General features: G+C 41.5%; 1 protein-coding gene across 3 annotated transcripts in view; it reads left to right on the top strand.

Moving 5' to 3' along the window:
- ELP4 (elongator acetyltransferase complex subunit 4) overlaps positions 1-20,936 on the top strand; it is a 335,577-nt gene that overhangs the window by 129,715 nt on the left and 184,926 nt on the right. For all 3 annotated transcript variants that reach the window (XM_030200666.1, XM_030200665.1, XM_030200667.1), the window contains exon 6: positions 14,999-15,086. In XM_030200666.1, coding sequence (XP_030056526.1) covers positions 14,999-15,086 — 88 coding nt within the window. The remainder of the gene's footprint in view (positions 1-14,998; positions 15,087-20,936) is intronic.

Genomic DNA, 20,936 nt, shown 5'->3' with positions numbered 1-20,936 from the left:
TTTGGGGCCTGATCATACCCCTGCAAACTGTATTCGCTGTCTTTCTATGAAGGAGAGAACACAGTTAGCCAGAGGAGACTCAGAGAGAAAAGATTTTTGGAGCCAGGTCCAAAGCCTCAACGTTGGTGTCGGCATCTGGTGCATCGGTCCAAATGGGAGTGGGAGTGATCATGCATCGAGTGGGTCTCCACCTTCAGGCCACCATGTGATTAATTATAGGCCTGCTTGTCCTCGGGGAAAGCGAAGATACTTACCAGTAGCATGTATTCTCCGAGGACAGCAGGCCTTATGTTCTCACATTCCCTGCCACCTCCCCTTGGAGTTGTCTCCTTTTCTTATGCTTTGTGTTGTACTGCTGTTGCGGCAGGCAGGAAGGCACTCTCGCATGCGCGGTGGAGTGATTCTTGCACTCAAAGACCTGATTAAAGCTTGTTACAAGGTTCGGACCGGCAACGCGGACCCGTGTTACCCACATGTGAGAATATAAGGTCTGCTGCCCTTGGAGCATACCTTCTACAGGTAAATATCTTCACTTTATTCTGCCAACAAGCCAAACTCACTTTTGTTTTGCTATACATTTTCAGTGGAAGAAAAAGCAATAGGAACCCCATTCTGTTACATGTTCCCAATAAAAACACTAGACAGTGGGCAGGTTTTCAAAAGGTTTAATCCAACTTTGCAAGTTAGCCAGTTAAAAATCTGCTTTAAAAACTTTCCTCTGATTGACAGGCCAAATTTAACTGGTGAAGTTTATTAGGCTGCCAAGTGTACCTGGTCAAAAGGGAGCAGTTCCAGGGATATTCACAGGGCAGACTTATGATTTAGCCAGATAGCACAGATTTTTGAAAAAAAATCTTGCTTGTTTTGATTATGGATAAATGGATAAAATTAGCCATTTTATTTTATCTGCACAATGGCTATTTGAAAGTTGGCTGCTCTGGAGATACAGCACACGTGTCTTAGTTTTGAGGCCACTTTAAACATTTTATATTTTAGTTCTGATTGACACAAATGCCTGCCTGTATAACTGGGGCATCTACCCACTTGACAGTCCACCCATCACAACAGACCCTCTGGGGCTACCGGATTGCTCAATCAGGAGTCCCGCTCCTTGACTCTTTGGCTCATTCTCCCTGTGACTTTCACTTATAAGGCATGAAGATTCTGTGCACTTAAATCTGGTTGATTGAACCTAATACTTTAATGCTAGATTTATGAATAATGAAATGGCAAGATCTTCAAGACAGAAAAATACACAAGATAGTCAGTCATACCACTGTAAGAGCTCCTCCTCAGAAATCTTTCCAGACTAACTTTGGTCATAGTGTTTCTAGTTGAAAAGATGGTGAGCTCCAGTACATAGACTGCATGGATGAGTTGGGGGGGTCAGTTTAATAGTCAAATAGGCCTGCTCCTGTTCTTCTGGATGTGGTGGAGGAAATCCTGGTAAAACCATGTACTTAAGCATTTCAGCTATATTTGTTATTTACTGATTCTAGCATGCATGCGCTTTGAAAAAGGTAAATGGGCCTAAATATATGTAAAGCACATATTTTGCAGATAAATTTGGCTAGAACAGCTTAAATTGTCTGTCCTAATGGGGTCTACTTACAGATAATAAGCCTATTTGTCATACCGTTGATAAGCTAACCTTTGGTAAATGGCTAGAAGCTGTATCAATAGGGAAGTAAAAGGCTCCCTTGTCACTAGGATACCTTCTTGCCAACTCTGGTTTATCAGTTACTAGACTGCTAAATAGGTTTTTTTAAAAAAGGGAAAGACCATTATCAAAATTAAGGACTGTTTAGTAACAAAGCGAACAAAAACTATAAATTTTTAAAAATTAAATCATCTGTTCAGAGGCTGCAATATTATGACAAAGATTGCCATGGAAATGCATTTATACAGCTGTTTATAATGTTTAATAGGAACATTTGCTATGTCAGTTTTGCATAGGTTGATCTCAAATGAATAAATCAACATTCAGAATTCTAAGAAAGGAAAGGTATGGATGCATTATTCAAAATAACTTATATTCTAACTTCATTTAATAAAAAATTGGAAAGCTTTAGAAGCAGGGACGTACAGATGGAAGCTATGTCTTTTCCCCTGGAAAGAGAGGAAGTATACTTTCCCTGTGATGGACCTCCTACCTTCCCCCCCCCCCCCCCCCCCCCCCCCCCCCCCCCCACCAAAGAGCTCTGTGCCATCTTTCTAGTTTCCTGCAAATCCTCCAGAGGGTACCCCAGGCTGTGTAGTGCAACTACCACTTTCATGTGGCCTACCTAGGGCTCCAGGATTCTAGCTGCTTTTCTCTGAGGACAAACAGTGTGAAGGCCTCACAACTTGGTGATCCAAGCGCCCTAGCCCCCGGAACCATCCATACACTTTTAGTGTTGGGAGGCAGGAGAAATGTCCTCTCACTTCTGTCTCCACACCATCATTTTGGAAAGTAGGCAGCACCTAACCCCATGTTCTGCATCCTGGGACATATGCCACCCACTTTCCTTGCTAGACTCGGGGGACTTTCCCCAGAACTTGAGAGAAATTATTGTTACTCCAATTACGAAGAATACTAGAGAACCTAGTACTTTAATATCAAATTACTGCCCAATAACCTCCATACCGTTCTTCTGCAACTTGATGGAGGGAGTGGTGGCCCACCAGGAATCAGATTATTTAGATCACCATAACATCCTGCACTATACACAATCTAGGTTTAGGTCAAACTTCAGCACTGAGACCATTATTGGTTCATTAACAGATAATATTTGTAAATGTTTGTGCAAAGGTAAGAAGGCCCTTGTGCTGGATTTTGATCTATCCAGTGCATTTGACTTGGTAGACCACAAAATTCTCTTGCAGACGCTGGAAAGCTTAGGAGTTACTGGGAAGCTGGTTTTTGGGTTTCATGAAAATTTCGATATTATAGAGTAAAGTTAGATGGAAATTTCTTGGACAAATGGAGTAATCCCAGCGGTGTCCCGCAGGGTTCCCCTTTATCCCTTCTCCTTTTTAATGTTTATACATATACTCTGTGCTTCACTTTAAGAACATAAGAATTGCCATACTGGGTCAGACCAATGATCCATCTAGCCCAGTATCCTGCTTCCAACGGTGGCCAATCCAGGTCACATGTACCTGGCAGAAACTTAATTAGTTGCAGTGTTCTATGCTACCAATCCAGGGCAAGCAGTAGCTTCCCCCATGTCCATCTCAATAACAGACTATGGACTTTTCCTCCAGGAACTTGTCCAAACTTTTTTAAAACCCAGATACGCAAACCGCTGTCACCACATCCGCTGGCAGCGAGTTCAAGAGCTTAACTATTCTTTGAGTGAAAAAATATTTCCTCTTATTTGTTTTACAAGTATTTCCATGTAATTTCATTGAGTGTCCCCTGGTCTTTGTACTTTTTGAAAGACTAAAAAATCGATTCACTTCTATCCATTCTACACCACTCAGGATTTTATAGATCTCAATCATATCCTCTCTCAGCTGTCTGTTTTCCAAGCTGAAGAACCCTAACTTCTTTTGTCATTCCTCATATGAGAGGAGTTTCATCCCCTTTATAATTTTGGTTGCTCTTCTTTGAACCTTTTCTAATTACACTAGATCTTTTTGATATATGATGACCAGAATTGAGCACAATACTCAAGGTGAGGTCACACTACGGAACAATACAGAGGCATTATAATATTCTTGGTCTTTGGAGGAATTGGGGGCTTATCTTTATAGTTATGCTGATGACATAACAGTTATGGTCCCTATTACATCGATGGTTGCATCTCTTTCAGTCTTGCTTCTTAATATTATTGATACTGTAGATTTCTGGCTGAAAGTGCATATGCTCAAGCTAAACACAGAAAAAACAAAGTTCTTACTGATTAGTCACTCAACTGCAGAAGAGGAAAAAAGTATCAGAATTAAGTAGATTACCACTTATCCTCTTCTATAAAAGTGTTAGGTATTTTGCTAGATTCTAAATTCTCATGTAAACAGACTAGCACAGAGCTTTCTTTCTTATGTGTAATCTTTGGCGGGTGCACAAATACTTTGATCAAGATCACTTTTGCTTGATAGTATAATCTCTGATCCTGAGTATGTTAGACTATTGTAATATCAATTACTTGAGATCTTCAAAACAACTACTAAAGCGTTTACAGACCATTCAGAACACTGTGCTGTGCCTGAAAAAGTTTGATAGTGTGTTTCAGTATTTTATAAAGAGCCATTGGCTTCTGGTCCATGCTAGGAGTTGTATTTAAATTTTACCTCCTTATTTATGGGTTAGCCCCCGTGTATCTTTTAGCTCTTTTTGATTACTAGATCAACTGCCCTATGTACCTTTTCTTCTTTAAAAATTATGAAAAAAATTTGGGTATTAGACAACCTTTTTTCCTTCCAATCAACTCATCTCGGTAAGGATGTTCGGATTCTTTTGCTCGCTGCTTCAAGTTATCTTCAGTTTTGAAAACATATTAAAACTTATTTATTTAAGAAATTTGCTTTTTATTTTAATAATTAGCCTGAACTAACCTTTTAAAGGTTTTTCCTAGTCTTTTATTGAATTGTGTATTTAGATTTATTGATTACAGTGTGTAATTCCTGGAAATGTCCAGCTTCTTTTATGTTGGGATCCGCTTTGAACCATGAGGTATTAGTGGAATACAAGTTTTAATGTTAATGGCAGGGCAGAGACAGGAGTGAATGTTTGGACAAGTTCCTGGAGGAAATGTCCATAGTCCGCTATTGAGATAGACATGAGAAAGCCTCTGCTTGCCCTGGGATTAGTAGCATGGAATGTTGCTATTTTTATTCTGCCAGGTATTTGTGACCTGGATTGACACTGTTGGAAACAAGATACTAGGCTAGATGGACCATTGATATGGCCCGGTATGATTATTCTTATGTTCTTACCACAGCTTAGTAAAAGGGCCCCTTAATTTGCTGTTTATGGTCTATTTTTATCTCAAAAATGTCTTTAATTTGGATAGTAATCAATATTAAAATTATCATAACATTAAAGTATTATTTTATGCCCAGGATATTTGGATGGACAGAATATAAATATATAAATAAATAAAAACAAATATATTGTACAATTGTATAATTTAAATATTTAAAATAAAGAATAAAACCTAAAAACATTCACTATAAAAAAAAACTCTTACTACCTGAAAACAGTTATTTAACCTATTGTAGCCTACACCTAATTCTTCTCATCATCTTATGTTTCTCTGTCATGATACCTCTACCACAAATCGACTCAGAGAAGAAATTTGGCTAAATAACCAGATTTTTACTTGTTCCAGATTGTTTGTAATTAATCTTCATCTTAGCCTCTAAAGAGAGTGCCTTTCCCCCCAATGGATGCTCCTGTTTCTGGGAAAGTCTTACTTTTTTGGCAGTAACAGGCACTAGTCAAAGATCTTGTTATGATCTTAAAACTTGAAAGAGAACATGTTGCAGTAGGTTTGGAGACAAATAGAAAAATCCTATATGCAGTAGAACCTTTAAAACAATGGTGAGCAATTTAAAGACATTTCTTGGGCTTATAGGTAACCATTGCAAGGCTGTAAGAAATGGCATAGTCCTTTCTCATCTCTTCCAACAGTAGTCATAGCTACTTTGGAGCTCCCATGTAAATGATATATATATATACAGTGGGGGAAATAAGTATTTGATCCCTTGCTGATTTTGTAAGTTTGCCCACTGACAAAGACATGAGCAGCCCATAATTGAAGGGTAGGTTATTGGTAACAGTGAGAGATAGCACATCACAAATTAAATCCGGAAAATCACATTGTGGAAAGTATATGAATTTATTTGCATTCTGCAGAGGGAAATAAGTATTTAATCCCTCTGGCAAACAAGACCTAATACTTGGTGGCAAAACCCTTGTTGGCAAGCACAGCGGTCAGACGTCTTCTGTAGTTGATGATGAGGTTTGCACACATGTCAGGAGGAATTTTGGTCCACTCCTCTTTGCAGATCATCTCTAAATCATTAAGAGTTCTGGGCTGTCGCTTGGCAACTCGCAGCTTCAGCTCCCTCCATAAGTTTTCAATGGGATTAAGGTCTGGTGACTGGCTAGGCCACTCCATGACCCTAATGTGCTTCTTCCTGAGCCACTCCTTTGTTGCCTTGGCTGTATGTTTTGGGTCATTGTCGTGCTGGAAGACCCAGCCACGACCCATTTTTAAGGCCCTGGCGGAGGGAAGGAGGTTGTCACTCAGAATTGTACGGTACATGGCCCCATCCATTCTCCCATTGATGCGGTGAAGTAGTCCTGTGCCCTTAGCAGAGAAACACCCCCAAAACATAACATTTCCACCTCCATGCTTGACAGTGGGGACGGTGTTCTTTGGGTCATAGGCAGCATTTCTCTTCCTCCAAACACGGCGAGTTGAGTTCATGCCAAAGAGCTCAATTTTTGTCTCATCTGACCACAGCACCTTCTCCCAATCACTCTCGGCATCATCCAGGTGTTCACTGGCAAACTTCAGACGGGCCGTCACATGTGCCTTCCGGAGCAGGGGGACCTTGCGGGCACTGCAGGATTGCAATCCGTTATGTCGTAATGTGTTACCAATGGTTTTCGTGGTGACAGTGGTCCCAGCTGCCTTGAGATCATTGACAAGTTCCCCCCTTGTAGTTGTAGGCTGATTTCTAACCTTCCTCATGATCAAGGATACCCCACGAGGTGAGATTTTGCGTGGAGCCCCAGATCTTTGTCGATTGACAGTCATTTTGTACTTCTTCCATTTTCTTACTATGGCACCAACAGTTGTCTCCTTCTCGCCCAGCGTCTTACTGATGGTTTTGTAGCCCATTCCAGCCTTGTGCAGGTGTATGATCTTGTCCCTGACATCCTTAGACAGCTCCTTGCTCTTGGCCATTTTGTAGAGGTTAGAGTCTGACTGATTCACTGAGTCTGTGGACAGGTGTCTTTCATACAGGTGACCATTGCCGACAGCTGTCTGTCATGCAGGTAACGAGTTGATTTGGAGCATCTACCTGGTCTGTAGGGGCCAGATCTCTTACTGGTTGGTGGGGGATCAAATACTTATTTCCCTCTGCAGAATGCAAATAAATTCATATACTTTCCACAATGTGATTTTCCGGATTTAATTTGTGATGTGCTATCTCTCACTGTTACCAATAACCTACCCTTCAATTATGGGCTGCTCATGTCTTTGTCAGTGGGCAAACTTACAAAATCAGCAAGGGATCAAATACTTATTTCCCCCACTGTATATATAGATATATTCATTTATTAAAAACATTAACCTGCCTACACCTAAGCAGTTCACAGGTAAAACATATACGATATCTAAAAATGCACTAACTCCTAACTACCAGAGAGCCCAAAATTCAGCCAGCAGCGATCAGCATTTTGTGGTGCTACTTATGCGGTTAACCTGGCTGGTGAAGTGTTGAATATTGGCACTTAAACAGCCAAGTGCCAACTCTGTCCTAGAATGCCCCCAAAATATTTGGCTTTAATTTTGGCACTAACTAAGTACTGCTGAAAATTAGTGGTTAGCCACAAATAGGCGATTTAACCAACCAGAAGCTGATTCTGACTGGTTAAATCACTTTGATTCTTGACCCCAGAGTCTTTAACAGTAAAGCCAGCATCATTACACATTAGGAAAAGCCAGTATTATAATAACCGAGGCAAGAAAGGACCACTGACCAAGAAATGAACAATGCATCTATGGGAGAGGAATAACTTATGGGTCCATTTACAAAGGCACGCTAGCGTTTTTAGTGCACGCTAAAAATAAGAACGCACTAAACATTAGAGTTGCCCATATATTTCTATGGGCATCACTAGCCTTTAGCACACGATAACGATTATCGCGCCTTTGTAAAAGGACCCCTAGTGATTAGAGTGATGGGCTGAGAACCTGGAAAGCCATGATTCAAATTAGAGGTGTGTATAGGGACATAATCCAGTCCCCATCCCCATCCATTATTGGTCAGTTCTATTCTGTCCTTATCCCATCCCCATCATATTGCTACCGTCCCCTCCCATCCCCAGTCAACTCTTTTCCATCCCTTCACCATCCTCCTCATATTGGTACTATCACTTCACCATTCCTACAGTTTTCTTTCCCATCCCCTTACCTAACCCATATGTAAAAGATCTTGTAAATTCAAAGCATAAAATTCATCTTATAACTTGTTAAAATTTAACACAAAACAATAGGGTATAATTTTGTTAAATATACAAGGAAAATATTTTTATTAACATGGACTGGGAGAAAACAATCATTTCACACTATGTAAAAATAATAAACCATCTACAGAGCCAGAGCTCAGTTCTAATGTACGTTCCTCGATTGTCTGTCCTGCAGCTTAAAAAGAAAGTTCTGATGATAGTCACCTCTCCCCTCTCCAGTCGGTTCAAAACTCTGCTGCTCGTCTCGTCTTCCGCCAGGGTCGCTTTACTCATACTACCCCTCTCCTCAAGACCCTTCACTGGCTCCCTATCCGTTTTCGCATCCTGTTCAAACTTCTTCTACTAACCTATAAATGTACTCACTCTGCTGCTCCCCAGTATCTCTCCACACTCGTCCTTCCCTACACCCCTTCCCGTGCACTCCGCTCCATGGATAAATCCTTCTTATCTGTTCCCTTCTCCACTACTGCCAACTCCAGACTTCACGCCTTCTGTCTCGCTGCACCCTACGCCTGGAATAAACTTCCTGAGCCCCTACGTCTTGCCCCATCCTTGGCCACCTTTAAATCTAGACTGAAAGCCCACCTCTTTAACATTGCTTTTGACTCGTAACCACTTGCCTCCACCTACCCTCCTCTCTTCCTTCCCGTTCACATTAATTGATTTGATTTGCTTACTTTATTTTTTTTTTATCTATTAGATTGTAAGCTCTTTGAGCAGGGACTGTCTTTCTTCTATGTTTGTGCAGCGCTGCGTACGCCTTGTAGCGCTATATAAATGCTAAATAGTAGTAGTAGTAGTAATATGCTTGTGGCATGAGTTCCAAATAGGGAATAGGCAGCACACGTCAGTTGTGGCCACACATGGGACCTCTGTTGCCATGAGCAGAATTCCTTGTCCAAGCTCAATTTGTATATATTCACTTTGTCAATCACTGAAGCTGTTTCCTGGCCCATGAATAAGTTTCTCAAAAAAATATCTGCCTCTGATTCTTCTTGTTTTGGACATTTTGTTGGCGATTCAACAGTTGGCTTCACCTTCACTACAGCCTGATCTGCTGACAGTGTTCACAATCGTTTATAGCACTGTTCTACCCTTTGACGCTTATCAGCTCTATACGACCCTTCAGCCTTGAATCCAGCAATATTGCTGCCAAGTGTGTCTCCCTAACTGTAAAATAGGAATCCGGTTGATCTGAAAGTCATTTCTTTAAGGAATCACATGACTGTCTAAGCTTGCAATTGTCAGATGCCCTTTCAATTGATATTTTCTTGGGACCATCAGGTATAGTGAAGGCTTCGTATCTATCGACAGTTCTTTTGTAGCCCTGTCAAATGGTTCCAACACCACAGCAACGACTTCCAACAAGAAGTCATCAGTTGTACACAGTTTAGTCAGGAACTGCTTGTTTGCTCTTGGTTCAGTGGCAATTGCATATTGCTCCTCCATATTCTGTGCTACAGATTTCAATGACAGTAGAACGCTGTTCCATTGAGTTGACACGCACTGCTTGTGCATGTTCTTTAGTGAACAGTCTTTAGTGAACAGTTGACTTTTGTTCGCTTAGTGAGTGTAACTGCCTCCTTGCACAATGTTGTAAGCTCGCTTACCTCACTAGAGAGGTCATTCAGATCTGCTTCAGTTTTTGATGGCTGGATTCCATGAGAGAGTGTAAGATTGAGATTATGGCCTGCACAACCTATCCAGACCTCATCTAGAAATCCTGCTTTCATATTAGCTGCATTATCAGTCACAAGGATGAGATTAGCTTGATGGAGATCATTTTCTGCCAGAATGCTTGAAACAGATATTGTCACCAGTTTGTGTATCAGTGGTCTCCTTCGTTACCAGAATTGCTGAACACATGCACCAGTTTTTATCAAGATTAGGTCTTCTTTCAATTTTTTTTTTAAGCCGAGGTATTGGTGTCAAGCTTCCAAGTCAAGGTAATGCTTGGGGACATAATCTGGTCCCCAGCCCCTCCTGTCCCCATTCACTTCCAATCCATCCCTGCCCTCCCCACAGTAGTAATGACTTTTTTTGACCCGATTTCTGCGGGTTTCCCTTATTTTATCATCCTCACTTTAATATTCCCTTATCTCTTGTTTGTCTGTCCTAATTAGATTGTAAGCTCTGTCGAGCAGGGACTGTCTCTTCATGTTCAAGTGTACAGCGCTGTGTACATCTAGTAGCGCTGTAGAAATGATAAGTAGTAGTAGTAGTTTCCCATTGTCCCAATCCCCATGCACACCTCTGATTCAAATTCTGCTTTTGTCATTTTCAGCTAGAGCTGCTAATGTGCAGCTCTGTTTTTAATGTGTACGATTTTACTGTTGGTCCCATTTTTATGCAGTGATACTAAGGCAAATTACTAAAGTTCACTAACCAGTGGAATATAGCACATGCTGACTTTTAGCAGCAGCCTGCACTATTTATTGTCTACTGGTGCCACATGTTTCGTGGGAGACTTGGCAGGTCTATATTTGGTGGGCAGGCCTGGAGGGAAAGTGGCTGGGCCTGGGTGGTGACCGTGGGGGGGGGGGGGAGGGGAGAGCAGTGGCTGCGGCGACCTCGTGGAGGGGGGAAAGGTGGCGACCTCGGGGGTGGAGGGGGGGAACGATGGCAACCTGGGGGGTGGAGGGGTGAGCGGCGGCAGCAACCTTGGGGAAGGGGCGTGGCAGCGAGGGCAGCAGGGACGGGGCCTCGTGCTGCTGTCGTGCGGTTGGTCAGTGCTGCGTGTGACGTCAGCCTTGGCTTCGGAGCCTAGACCAACTCTGAAGAAAGCCACGGACACAGGCAGCCAGACGCATAGAACGTTGGAGGTGAGAATTATTATATAGGACTAGTAGGCCCGTTTCTGACACAAATGAAATGGGCGCTAGCAAGGTTTTCCTCGGAGTGTGTGTGTGAGAGAGAGAGTAAATGTGCGAGTGTGTGTGTGTGGCAGAGAGAGAGTGAGACTGGGTGCCAGTGTGTCTGTGAGAGAGAGAGTGTGTGTGTGTGTGAGAATGAGAGCGTGTGCCAGGGTCCCCCCTCCCCCCCTCCCTCCCAGTTCCAGGGTCGACCCCTCCCTCCCTCCGACTTTCAGGGTCCCTCCCTCCCTCCGTGTTTCAGGGTCCCTCCCTCCGAGTTTCAAGCTCCCTCCCTCCGAGTTTCAAGGTCCCTCCCTCCCGAGGAGTCGTGGCGGCTGCCCACACACTCTCCCATGGGGCCCGGAGGGGCAGCCGCGGCCGTCACCTGCTTTCCTCCTCTTTTGCGCTGCTCCGACTCCTGAGGTCCCCCCTCCCCTGCGCAGGAACGCGTGAACTGGCTCGGCACAGCAGCACGCTCTCCGTGGCTCTGCCGCCTCCGCTCACGCCCAAGGAAGACTCTGACCTTTCTTTCCCTGTCATTGGTTGCGACGCTTTCGGCTACTCCGCCCCTCAACGCTTCTGTTTCTCTTTCAAGCTCCGCCTCCACCCCGTGCCCTGTTCCTTTCGCCCCTCCTCCTCTGGCTCTGGCGTTCTAAGTGACATCAGCCTGATCTACGGAGTTTAGCATACCAACTCCGAAGAAAGCCACGGACACAGGCAGCAAGATAGAACGTTGGAGGTGAGAATTATTATATAGGATATTTTGCTCACACCTTTTTCAGTAGTAGCTCAAGGTGAGTTACATTCAGGTAATCTGGTTATTTCTCTGTCCCAGGAGGGCTCACAATCTAAGTTTGTACCTGAGGCAATGGAGGGTTAAGTGACTTGCCCAAGATCACAAGGAGCAATGAAAGATCAATATGTCAGAGACAGATGTAGTAAGGGAATGGAACAATAGAAGAAGGAGAGAGGAGAAATACAAATGGATAGCGGCCGTTGGAAACAGAATTAGCAGAAGACAGGCAGGAAAGCATAAAAGAGAAACTGAGATCAACATGATGGAAAAATAAAACTTCCAGACAGCAAAGGTAGGAAAAAGCAGTGGCGTAGCCAGAAAGCAATTTTTGGGTGGGCCAGCAGGTTGGATGGGTAGGCACCCATGCTCTGTCCCTACCCCACTCCGTGCTGGACCTGTTCCTTACTCTCCGCATGGTCCACATCTCTCTCCTTTCCCTTCAGCCATCTCCTGCATATCCAGCACCTGTCCCAGCCCCCCTTCTACATGTCCAGCACCTCACCTCCCCTTTCCCTCCAACCCTCCGTCCTCCCGCATATGCAGCTCCTCTCCCCTTCCCCCTGCAAATCCAGCACCTCTCCGTCTCCCCTTCCCTGTAACCTCCCCCCAGCAAGTCCAGTGCCTCCTCACCTCACAGTCTCCGTGTCCTACCCCCGCTGCAGCGCTTGCAGTTTGCTATCGTCGGCGCTGCCTGACACAGCTGAGAGACTCGGCACGACATCCTGCTCCGGGGCCTTCCCTCTGCCGCGCTAATTCAACTTCCTGTTTACGCAGGGCGGAACGCATGCGGCAGAGGGAAGGTCCCGGAGTAGGACGTCACGTTGCGTCTGTCAGCTATGTCAGGCAGCGCGCCGACGACAGCAAATTGCAAGCGCTGCCGCGGGGGTGGAAAACGGAGACTGTGAGGTGAGGAGGCAGCGCTGATAGCGTTAAAGGGAAGCTCTACGGTGGGGGTGGGAGAGGGTGTGAGGAGACACGTCGATGACGGAGGTGTTAGGGGTCTTCTCTGGATGGGCCTGGGTGTAGCTACGCCCCTGGGAAAAAGAGGTTTATTTGGATATGAACTGTAATGTAAGGGTTTTGTTTCTAAATGTTTTTATACCAATGATTGTCATTGGCCAAAACAGGTTAATATGTAAACCTGGGATTTCTGAAGCTTTTTCTTCCAGATTTAGCTTTGCTTAATTGTAGGGGGGTTTTTTTGTTTCCTTTAATTATATATGCACTTCACAAATATCCTTTTTTGAGTGTTAGAGGATATTCTTCATGTGCTAATGTTGCCATTAGAGCGCAGCCATTAACAAAAATTAGCATATGAGCCCTTACTGCCACCTATTTTGTAGGTAGTAAGGGCTCACATGCTAATCAGCGCTTAGTACCGCCCACTCTGCTCCCTTTTGCACAAAAATTTAATTTATTTGTTTATGCATGCAGATTACAAAATTACCGTGGGACAGCTCTGTTTGCCCCGCAGTAAGCCTTTTAAGCTATGATTAGCACACACTAGTGCTTACCACAGCTTAGTAAAAGGACACCTTCGTTTGCAAAAATAGGGCATTAGTAAAGTTGCAATTTGTTGTGATATCCTGCATCTGATACCACTATGTCAGGTTTACTTGTATGAAGCACACTTTCCTATGTACTGCCGGTATCATGGGTGCTAATTTGTAAAATAAAAGTAGTCTGTTTCATGGTTTTTCTTGGAAGTTACAGGCCAGCTTTTAAAAGAATTTTGCTGTATGCAGAGAGAAAGAAGAGCAAGAATATAATTTTTACGTTGTTTTTTTTTTTTTTAATTTGCCCCTGGTGAATTAAACTGTACAGAATTGAGTTCTTAGTGAATAGTATTATCTCGTAGTCATGTGCAGTCAGGAATATGAAAACTATTGAAGAAATACATAAAAGGAATGATTTTATTTTACTGTGCCCCAGTATGTTTTTCATAAATCTCTTACAGTGCCGAAAGGAAATGTTTTTGTATTATTTGTATGTGCTCAGGTGATCAGGACATTGATCAGGTGTACTTGGAATAGCAGTTCATTAAATATGTGTTAATTATCTCTGATTACTACTGAAATGCTGTGCTGGTTTCATCTTTTAAGTTGCTTCATTAAATCATTAATTTTGTTGGAGGTAAGTGAGCCTGACATAATTAAGCCTTCTTAGTCTCTGCAGCTTTTATCTTTCATATGGTATCAAGGCACAGAACTAGTTAACACTGGTATTGTGATTTTACTGGGGTATTCTAGGTTTTTTTTGTTGTTGTTGTTTTGCACATTGGGCCCGGTTCTATATATGGTGCATAAAATTAACGCGTGTTAGGCAATTACACATTAGTGTATTCTAAATACTGCTCGTAAATGTACACGCAGTATTTAGAATACGCTTAGATTTAGTTCATGCGACTAAATCTACACGCATCCATTTACACCAATGAAATCTAAGGGGTCCTTTTACTAAAGCGCACTGGCCCATATTTTATAGCAACACGCACTGGCCCATATTTTATAACAACGCACGTAGATTTTGGAATGCCCACAAGATGCCCAGTTCCACGCCCCTTAGCATGTCCCTTTTTTCCTGCCTGCATTAGAATTTAGGCGCAGTACATTACAGAATATGCTTAGCAATGTACGCACGTAAATTCAAATTTTTGCCAATTAGTGCTCATTATTGCTTGTTAAGAGCTGTTAACGTTTAACAACTAATCTAATACACCTAGATTTACACGCAGAACCACACAACTCTAGGTGCACTGTACAGAATTCGGGGGATTATGTTTTGTGTTTGTCTATTATTTTCAATAAAAATTAAAGTTATACATTTTTTTAAAACCTAGGGCCCTGTTTACTAAGCAGCGCTAAGGGCGTGTTAGCGTTTTTAGCGCACACTAATGATTAGCACATTCTAAACACTAAGTTGCCCATAGGAATAAATGGGCAATTCTGTCGTTTAGCACTTGCTAATTTTAGTGTGTGCTAAATACGCTGGCGCGTCTTAGTAAACAGGGCCCCTAGCATTTTCAGAACAATGTATTCCTTTAGTTATAAGTGGCTTGTTTAGTTAATTCAAGCCTGAGTCACCATATTTAAATATTGTGCTGTTTTTCTTTTATATCTCCCTTGCCCTAAAACCGTATTTTTCTGTTTTTGTCTTCAGCTGTAGCATGGGTCATGCTTATACCTTGCTCCTTCAGTCTATCCATAGGGTCATTCAGCAGGAGGGATTTGATGGCTCTTGTCCCCAGGTACTGAGCACCTTCAGTGTCTTCTATAATCATGTAACTAATCTTGGTTGAAAATTCTCTCTAGAGGTACACCCGGAAGTCTTGGAGTAATCATCAGTGAGCAGGCTGTTTCTAAGCAGTGCTAAAGTAAACAGTCTGAGGCGAGGCAGCTTTCCTTGCTTTGTATTGGATGTGAACATGTGCCAGTGCAGTGTTAATCATGTTTAGAAAAGATGTTTATTCTGGAACCTTTACTAATCGCTGATTAGATGCACAGGGTATCCATGTAATAAGCAGTATTCTGCAGATTTAACATAGTAGATGATGGCAGATAGAATAATTTTCACTGTGTGGATTTTTCAAGTGGTGGTTATATTATTATTATTAGTTTCTTGATGATAATACCGCTTTTTTATTGAAATGTAATAAATTTACAGGCAAATATCAAGAAAAAGAAATCATAAGTTATATACAATAACAGGAAATATACCATTATTCAGGTCCACATCACAACAGAAACCTTATTGACTGTTAGAGCAGCAGATATCAAATAACTGTTGAGGAAAAATAAAATATCAGACGGAACTTAGGCTTTCATTATCTCTGAACAATTTTCCCTTTTCCCCAACAAGACACTTCAATAAAGAAATCAGTTGCAGTCTGAATTTTCCTTTGCTGACTTCCCAGCAAGAAAACAGTCAAGCTGCAAAGGATCCAAAAAAAACATATCTTGTATCTTCATAATCAATTAAACATTTACAAGGAAATTTTAAGAAAAATGATGCTCCTGTTGCTACTACTTTAGATTTCAACTGGAGAAATGCCTTCCTACCTATCTGGGTAGGTCTGGAAACATCAGGAAATAAAAAACCACAAAACAGATAGCTTTTCTTAGGAAAATAAGCTTTCAGAATGGTGAGCTTCTGTCCTTCAGATTGAAAAGTAACCAGCAATGTAACCCATTTATTAGTAACATCCTGAAAAGATTCAAGAAAATGAGAAACGTCTAAACTGTTTGGAGAATTAAGTATATCCATACCACCTTCCTCTCTTATTTCCTTCACACCTTTAGGCAAATAATACAAATTGGTAATTATATAGAAATCAGTATTAGAAAGTTCCAACACATCTTTAAAGTATATCTTTAGTAGTTCTCTTGGGGATAAATAATGAGTAACTGGGAAGTTCAATATTTTAAGATTACAAGCCCTATCAGAATTCTCTAGAGACTCCATTCAAAAATGCAGCAATAAATTGTCCTTTTTCACGGCAGCCAAAGCTGCCTGAACCTTCTTCATTTGAGATTCTGACTACTAATTGCTGTACCACAGATTAAATTCTCTTATCCTGTTCCAAGAGTTTTTGAGAAGTATCTTCAGTAACCTTAAAAAGTTTTTGCATTGTCTTGTAGTACCTTCTCAGTTCGAAAACACCGCTGAGCCAATATCCTTCAAGTCTACAGGCTCAGCTGTTGAGATTCAACCAGTAAGAGCTAAAGATGATACTTTAATAGTAGCTAGAACTGGTAAAATATTCTTGGGTCCTACATCCATAATAGGAGTAGGCTCTAATGGGGAAAGCAAACCCCCAAGAGCACTGGATTCACCACATATCGAAGATCCCAACAACTCCCTAGTCCAAACTGGTTGGGAAGGTGGCATTCTACAACCAGAAGATAAGGAGATAGAAGTGGATGCCATACTCACTGCTCCACCACTCATTGCAGCTGTTCCTATACGAATGTGTTGATCCATAGAGCCTTTCATCAAAGATGGTCCCGGCTTCGCCGGCTTATTTCCTTTCCGCTTCCTATGAGTAATGGAACCAGATGGACTCCCCGACTCTCAGGCGGCTCCAAAGGGGTGGAACCTGCCCTTTTAGTCACGCCCCTTTGGGCATGTACTCGCGGACACACAGCCGTGTACCTCAGAAGGAATCCAAAAAAGGGCCTCAGTCACATCACTGGCTACCGTCCGCAGTGGTGCCTGGCTCCCGCTGCACACTCCAACAGGGCAGGTCTCTTCACACAGCTGCGGAAGGGATCTGATGTTAAAGGACCTCAGTCACGTCACTGACAACCATCCATGGCAGTGCCTGGCTCCCGCTGCACACTCCAACAGGGCAGGTCTCTCCCGATATACCGCCTTTTTAATGATGTGTCTGTTAGTATATAGGGTATGTGGATATATAGATATACTGCATTTTTAAAAGCTATCTTGAAAGATTTATCATTAAAATTGTACCTCAAAAATTTACACATTGAAAGTGATGGTACATACATGAACATACACACGCACACAAAAACATGGAAGATTTCTCTAACTTTTCAAAAGTTGAATTTATGGTCTGATTTACTTCCCATTAGAAATAGAAATAAACCCCCGGATTCTATATATTGCACCTAGTTCTGCTCTGAAACTCAAGCGTATTGTATAACAACACAAGTAACTTAATCGGCTTAACAAGCTAATCAGTGTTGATAACAGCAATAATGACCACTAATTGGCAATGATTAGAATTTATGCGCACAACTCACTAAGTGTATTCTGTAAAAAAAAGTGCCTAAATTCTAATGCGCGCAGCCAAAAAGGGGCGTAGTTATTGGCGTTTTGTGGGCATTCCAAAATTTATGCACACTGTTATAGAATATGCCCCTTTGTGCCCAAGTCTATGCACCAGTATTTATGCCATGGTTTCCTTGGTGTAAATGGATGTGCGTAGTTCTAGGCGCTGGGATGGCAACTAAGCGTATTCTATATACCGTGCCTAAATCTAGGCGCTGCTTATAGAATACGCTTAGTCAGAAATTTATTCTGCGTGGATTTTTCAGGCACCATATATAGAATCTGGCCCAAAATGGGTAACAACCCTTAGTAAATTAACTCTTTTTGATTTTTAGGGATGTTTGAACAAAAAGTATGGGTATCCCTTGTGTTTTGAGTGGATATGAAAGTCATAGTGCATAGTCTATGGTTGTATTGTATACAAGATCTGTAAATTCAAAATGGCATTTAATCATTTATCTGAGGGGACAGCTGGACTGTTTATTTTTAACTGAGATTTGTTTGACAAGAGAGTGGGCGTCCCACCAAAAATTCGTTTTGTGTCCCTTAGGTTTTAAATACCTTCATTTTCCAAGGAAGAGTAGAAGTGGAGGTGGGATGTTCTTTTAGGGAAAATATATTACAGCAGAGAAAAGGGTATGGAAGGGTTATTACTAAGAAATAGTGATTTGTAATTCACCAGATGTTCTCTTACTGTACCCTCCCCAAGGAATATCTGTAGAGGTGTTGGAGAAATTAGAGTATATTTTAACTGGTTACATCAGACTACAAAGAATTCTTACTTCTAGAAGATTGTAATCTTCATTTTCATAATGCGGAGGAACCAAAGATTATTTTGTTTTCTGCAACTTTGGGTGTTGGTGGGCTTATAAAACATAATCCATAAACAGGGGCATATTTTATAGCTGATCTTGTTGCAGAAAGATTAGATAAATTCAGGCAGCTAATGGTTATTAAGGTGAGGTTTTTTTCCGTGCTCTAATCATTATGCTTTTGTTTTCACTTATAATATGGAGGTTTCCTAGGTTAAAATGGGTCTATACTGCTGCATCAGGCTGATAAAGGACCATTCTTTCTGGAATTAAAATTAATTTAGTGAGAGTAGCAATATAAATTTCCAAATGGATTCAGAAAAGTAAAATGACTTATTTCAGTGCAGAAACAGAAATGGCACACCACCTTATTGTGCCTGGTAGTTCTCCAAAAACATGTCTACGGAATGCCTTCACTGTTTAAATGAACCTAATGACATAAATTCCTATACTGGACATCGATAGAAACCAAATGCAATGTAAAATATTCAAGTATAAGCAAAATCCATGAAGAAACATTAATAAAAATATCTCCATTCAATCCTGTCAGTTCTTCAGTCATCTTAATGTACATGAATGACATCACAAATTAGCATTTATGCGTGCATATGCTAGGCACTATTCTGTAAAATTGGCTTGCTGGACACATGGCCCATAACTATAAATGAGCTGTACCAGTGGTCAGAGCATGGGTGTGTCATGGGCATCCACCTAGCAACATGCAGCTTATAGGATAGTATCAGATGTATGTATGACCGTGCACCAGTGAGCACCTTAACCCTGTTCTTGACAGTGCTAAACGCACTTCTTTCTTATGCCTGCACTTAGACACCACTTTATAGAATTGCTCCCACAGTGTATGAGGATTTTTATTGTAATGCTACTCACAAATTCCCTCCTCATGTACCTGTTTTGTGTGTTCTGTTCCGTTCTACAGTTTGGTATGTAAATTGCCTTGATGTCCAAGGACAGTTTGATGGCATAACAAATGTACAAATGAAAAAATATAATGGTATTCCAGCACATTAACTTTTTTTGGGTTGAAAAAGCTTTGTACCGGAATAATATTCCATTAATTAGGTTTATGTAAATAGCTTTGACATATCTCCTTTTTCTATAGACTGTGAGGGAAAAGTTAAATGTTATAAAAATTGGAGATCCAGCAAGTTGTTGGAAACACTAATGGCCTGTTGTGTAACCCTTTACTCAAGCTGAGCTTTGCAATAATACTTGCCTGGGTTTCTGTTGTGCAGATATTGTCTGTAGGTTAGTGATGTGAAATACTTGTATGCTCATTTAGCTTATTATTGCTCAGGTTTTAGTCTCTGCTGAGGTTTATGAGCGAGCATGTCTTCCCTATGCTGGCAGTGCCCCTCTGGAGAAGTAAATTGGTCCCTGACAGGCACCTCTCCCCACTTGCTGTGGTAACCATAGAAACAGGCATGTCATAACAGTTCCCATAGTCTAGTGTGTAGTGCTTCAAGTCTTCTGTATAGAATACCAAAAGCAAATGTTGTAATGTGACATATCACATCCCCAGAACCACCCTTAATATCCTGCTGCTGGAACAGACTTAAATAGAAAGGCTTATTTCTTTCTTACATTTTTACATTGCTTTAGAAACACGGTAGCAGTACACACACACACACACACATATATATATTTGGTTTAGAAGATAGAGTAGTTTACTATGGGTGTTATTAGAAATAGAAAAAGATTATAAATAAAGAGCTAAGATACAACCAAAGGTTATTCTGCTTCACAGAAAAGCAAATTACATATTTTGCAACCATAATGCACTTTAAAATGTGTGTATGTATATCTATGTATACAAGTATGTGTATATAGATAGAGGGAGAGAGAGAAAAAATGCCTGTCCAAAGAGGTCTTAAAGTATTTCTGAAAACGTAGATGATGTATATCAATCAAGAAATGAATCATTTTCATTTGTACTTGGAGGAAACTAAGTAAATACCTGTGGCATTTATGCGTATGTTTGTTTTACTATTAGGATCCCTTCTGTCACTTCTTTCTACAATTATCTTATAAATTACAAGCTCTAGCGTCTAGTGTAAAATTTCTTTCTCACACAATGAGTATTTTACAAAGGAAAAAGGAGGTTTTTCTACTTCAGTTTATTTCAAGAAATGCAAAGCATTGTTACAACCTTTTATTCTATGGCTTCCCAAACCTCTCCTATTGACCCCACAGCCATTCATAGTTACAGGCTTCAGGAAAGCAATGGATAAACACAGTATCCTTAAAGGCAGTAACAAGTGAAGTGATAACACAATAATTAGCAACTAGATGTGTCTGGTAGCCTGCAAATATTAGCAGAAAGAGATGCTCATGTAGTTGGGTCTGCCTGGCAGACCATGTGCACCATCCAGGAAAGCCATGAGAAATAGGAGAAAGGAAGTGGGGACATCATCCACACTGGTGTTGATGGCCATTTGGATTTGTAGATAGGTGAGGAGTGATGAGGCGGGCCTAGT

This window comes from Microcaecilia unicolor, chromosome 4 (assembly GCF_901765095.1).
Source record: "Microcaecilia unicolor chromosome 4, aMicUni1.1, whole genome shotgun sequence".
Taxonomy (NCBI): domain Eukaryota; kingdom Metazoa; phylum Chordata; class Amphibia; order Gymnophiona; family Siphonopidae; genus Microcaecilia; species Microcaecilia unicolor.
This window is presented reverse-complemented; position numbering and strand designations above follow the sequence as displayed.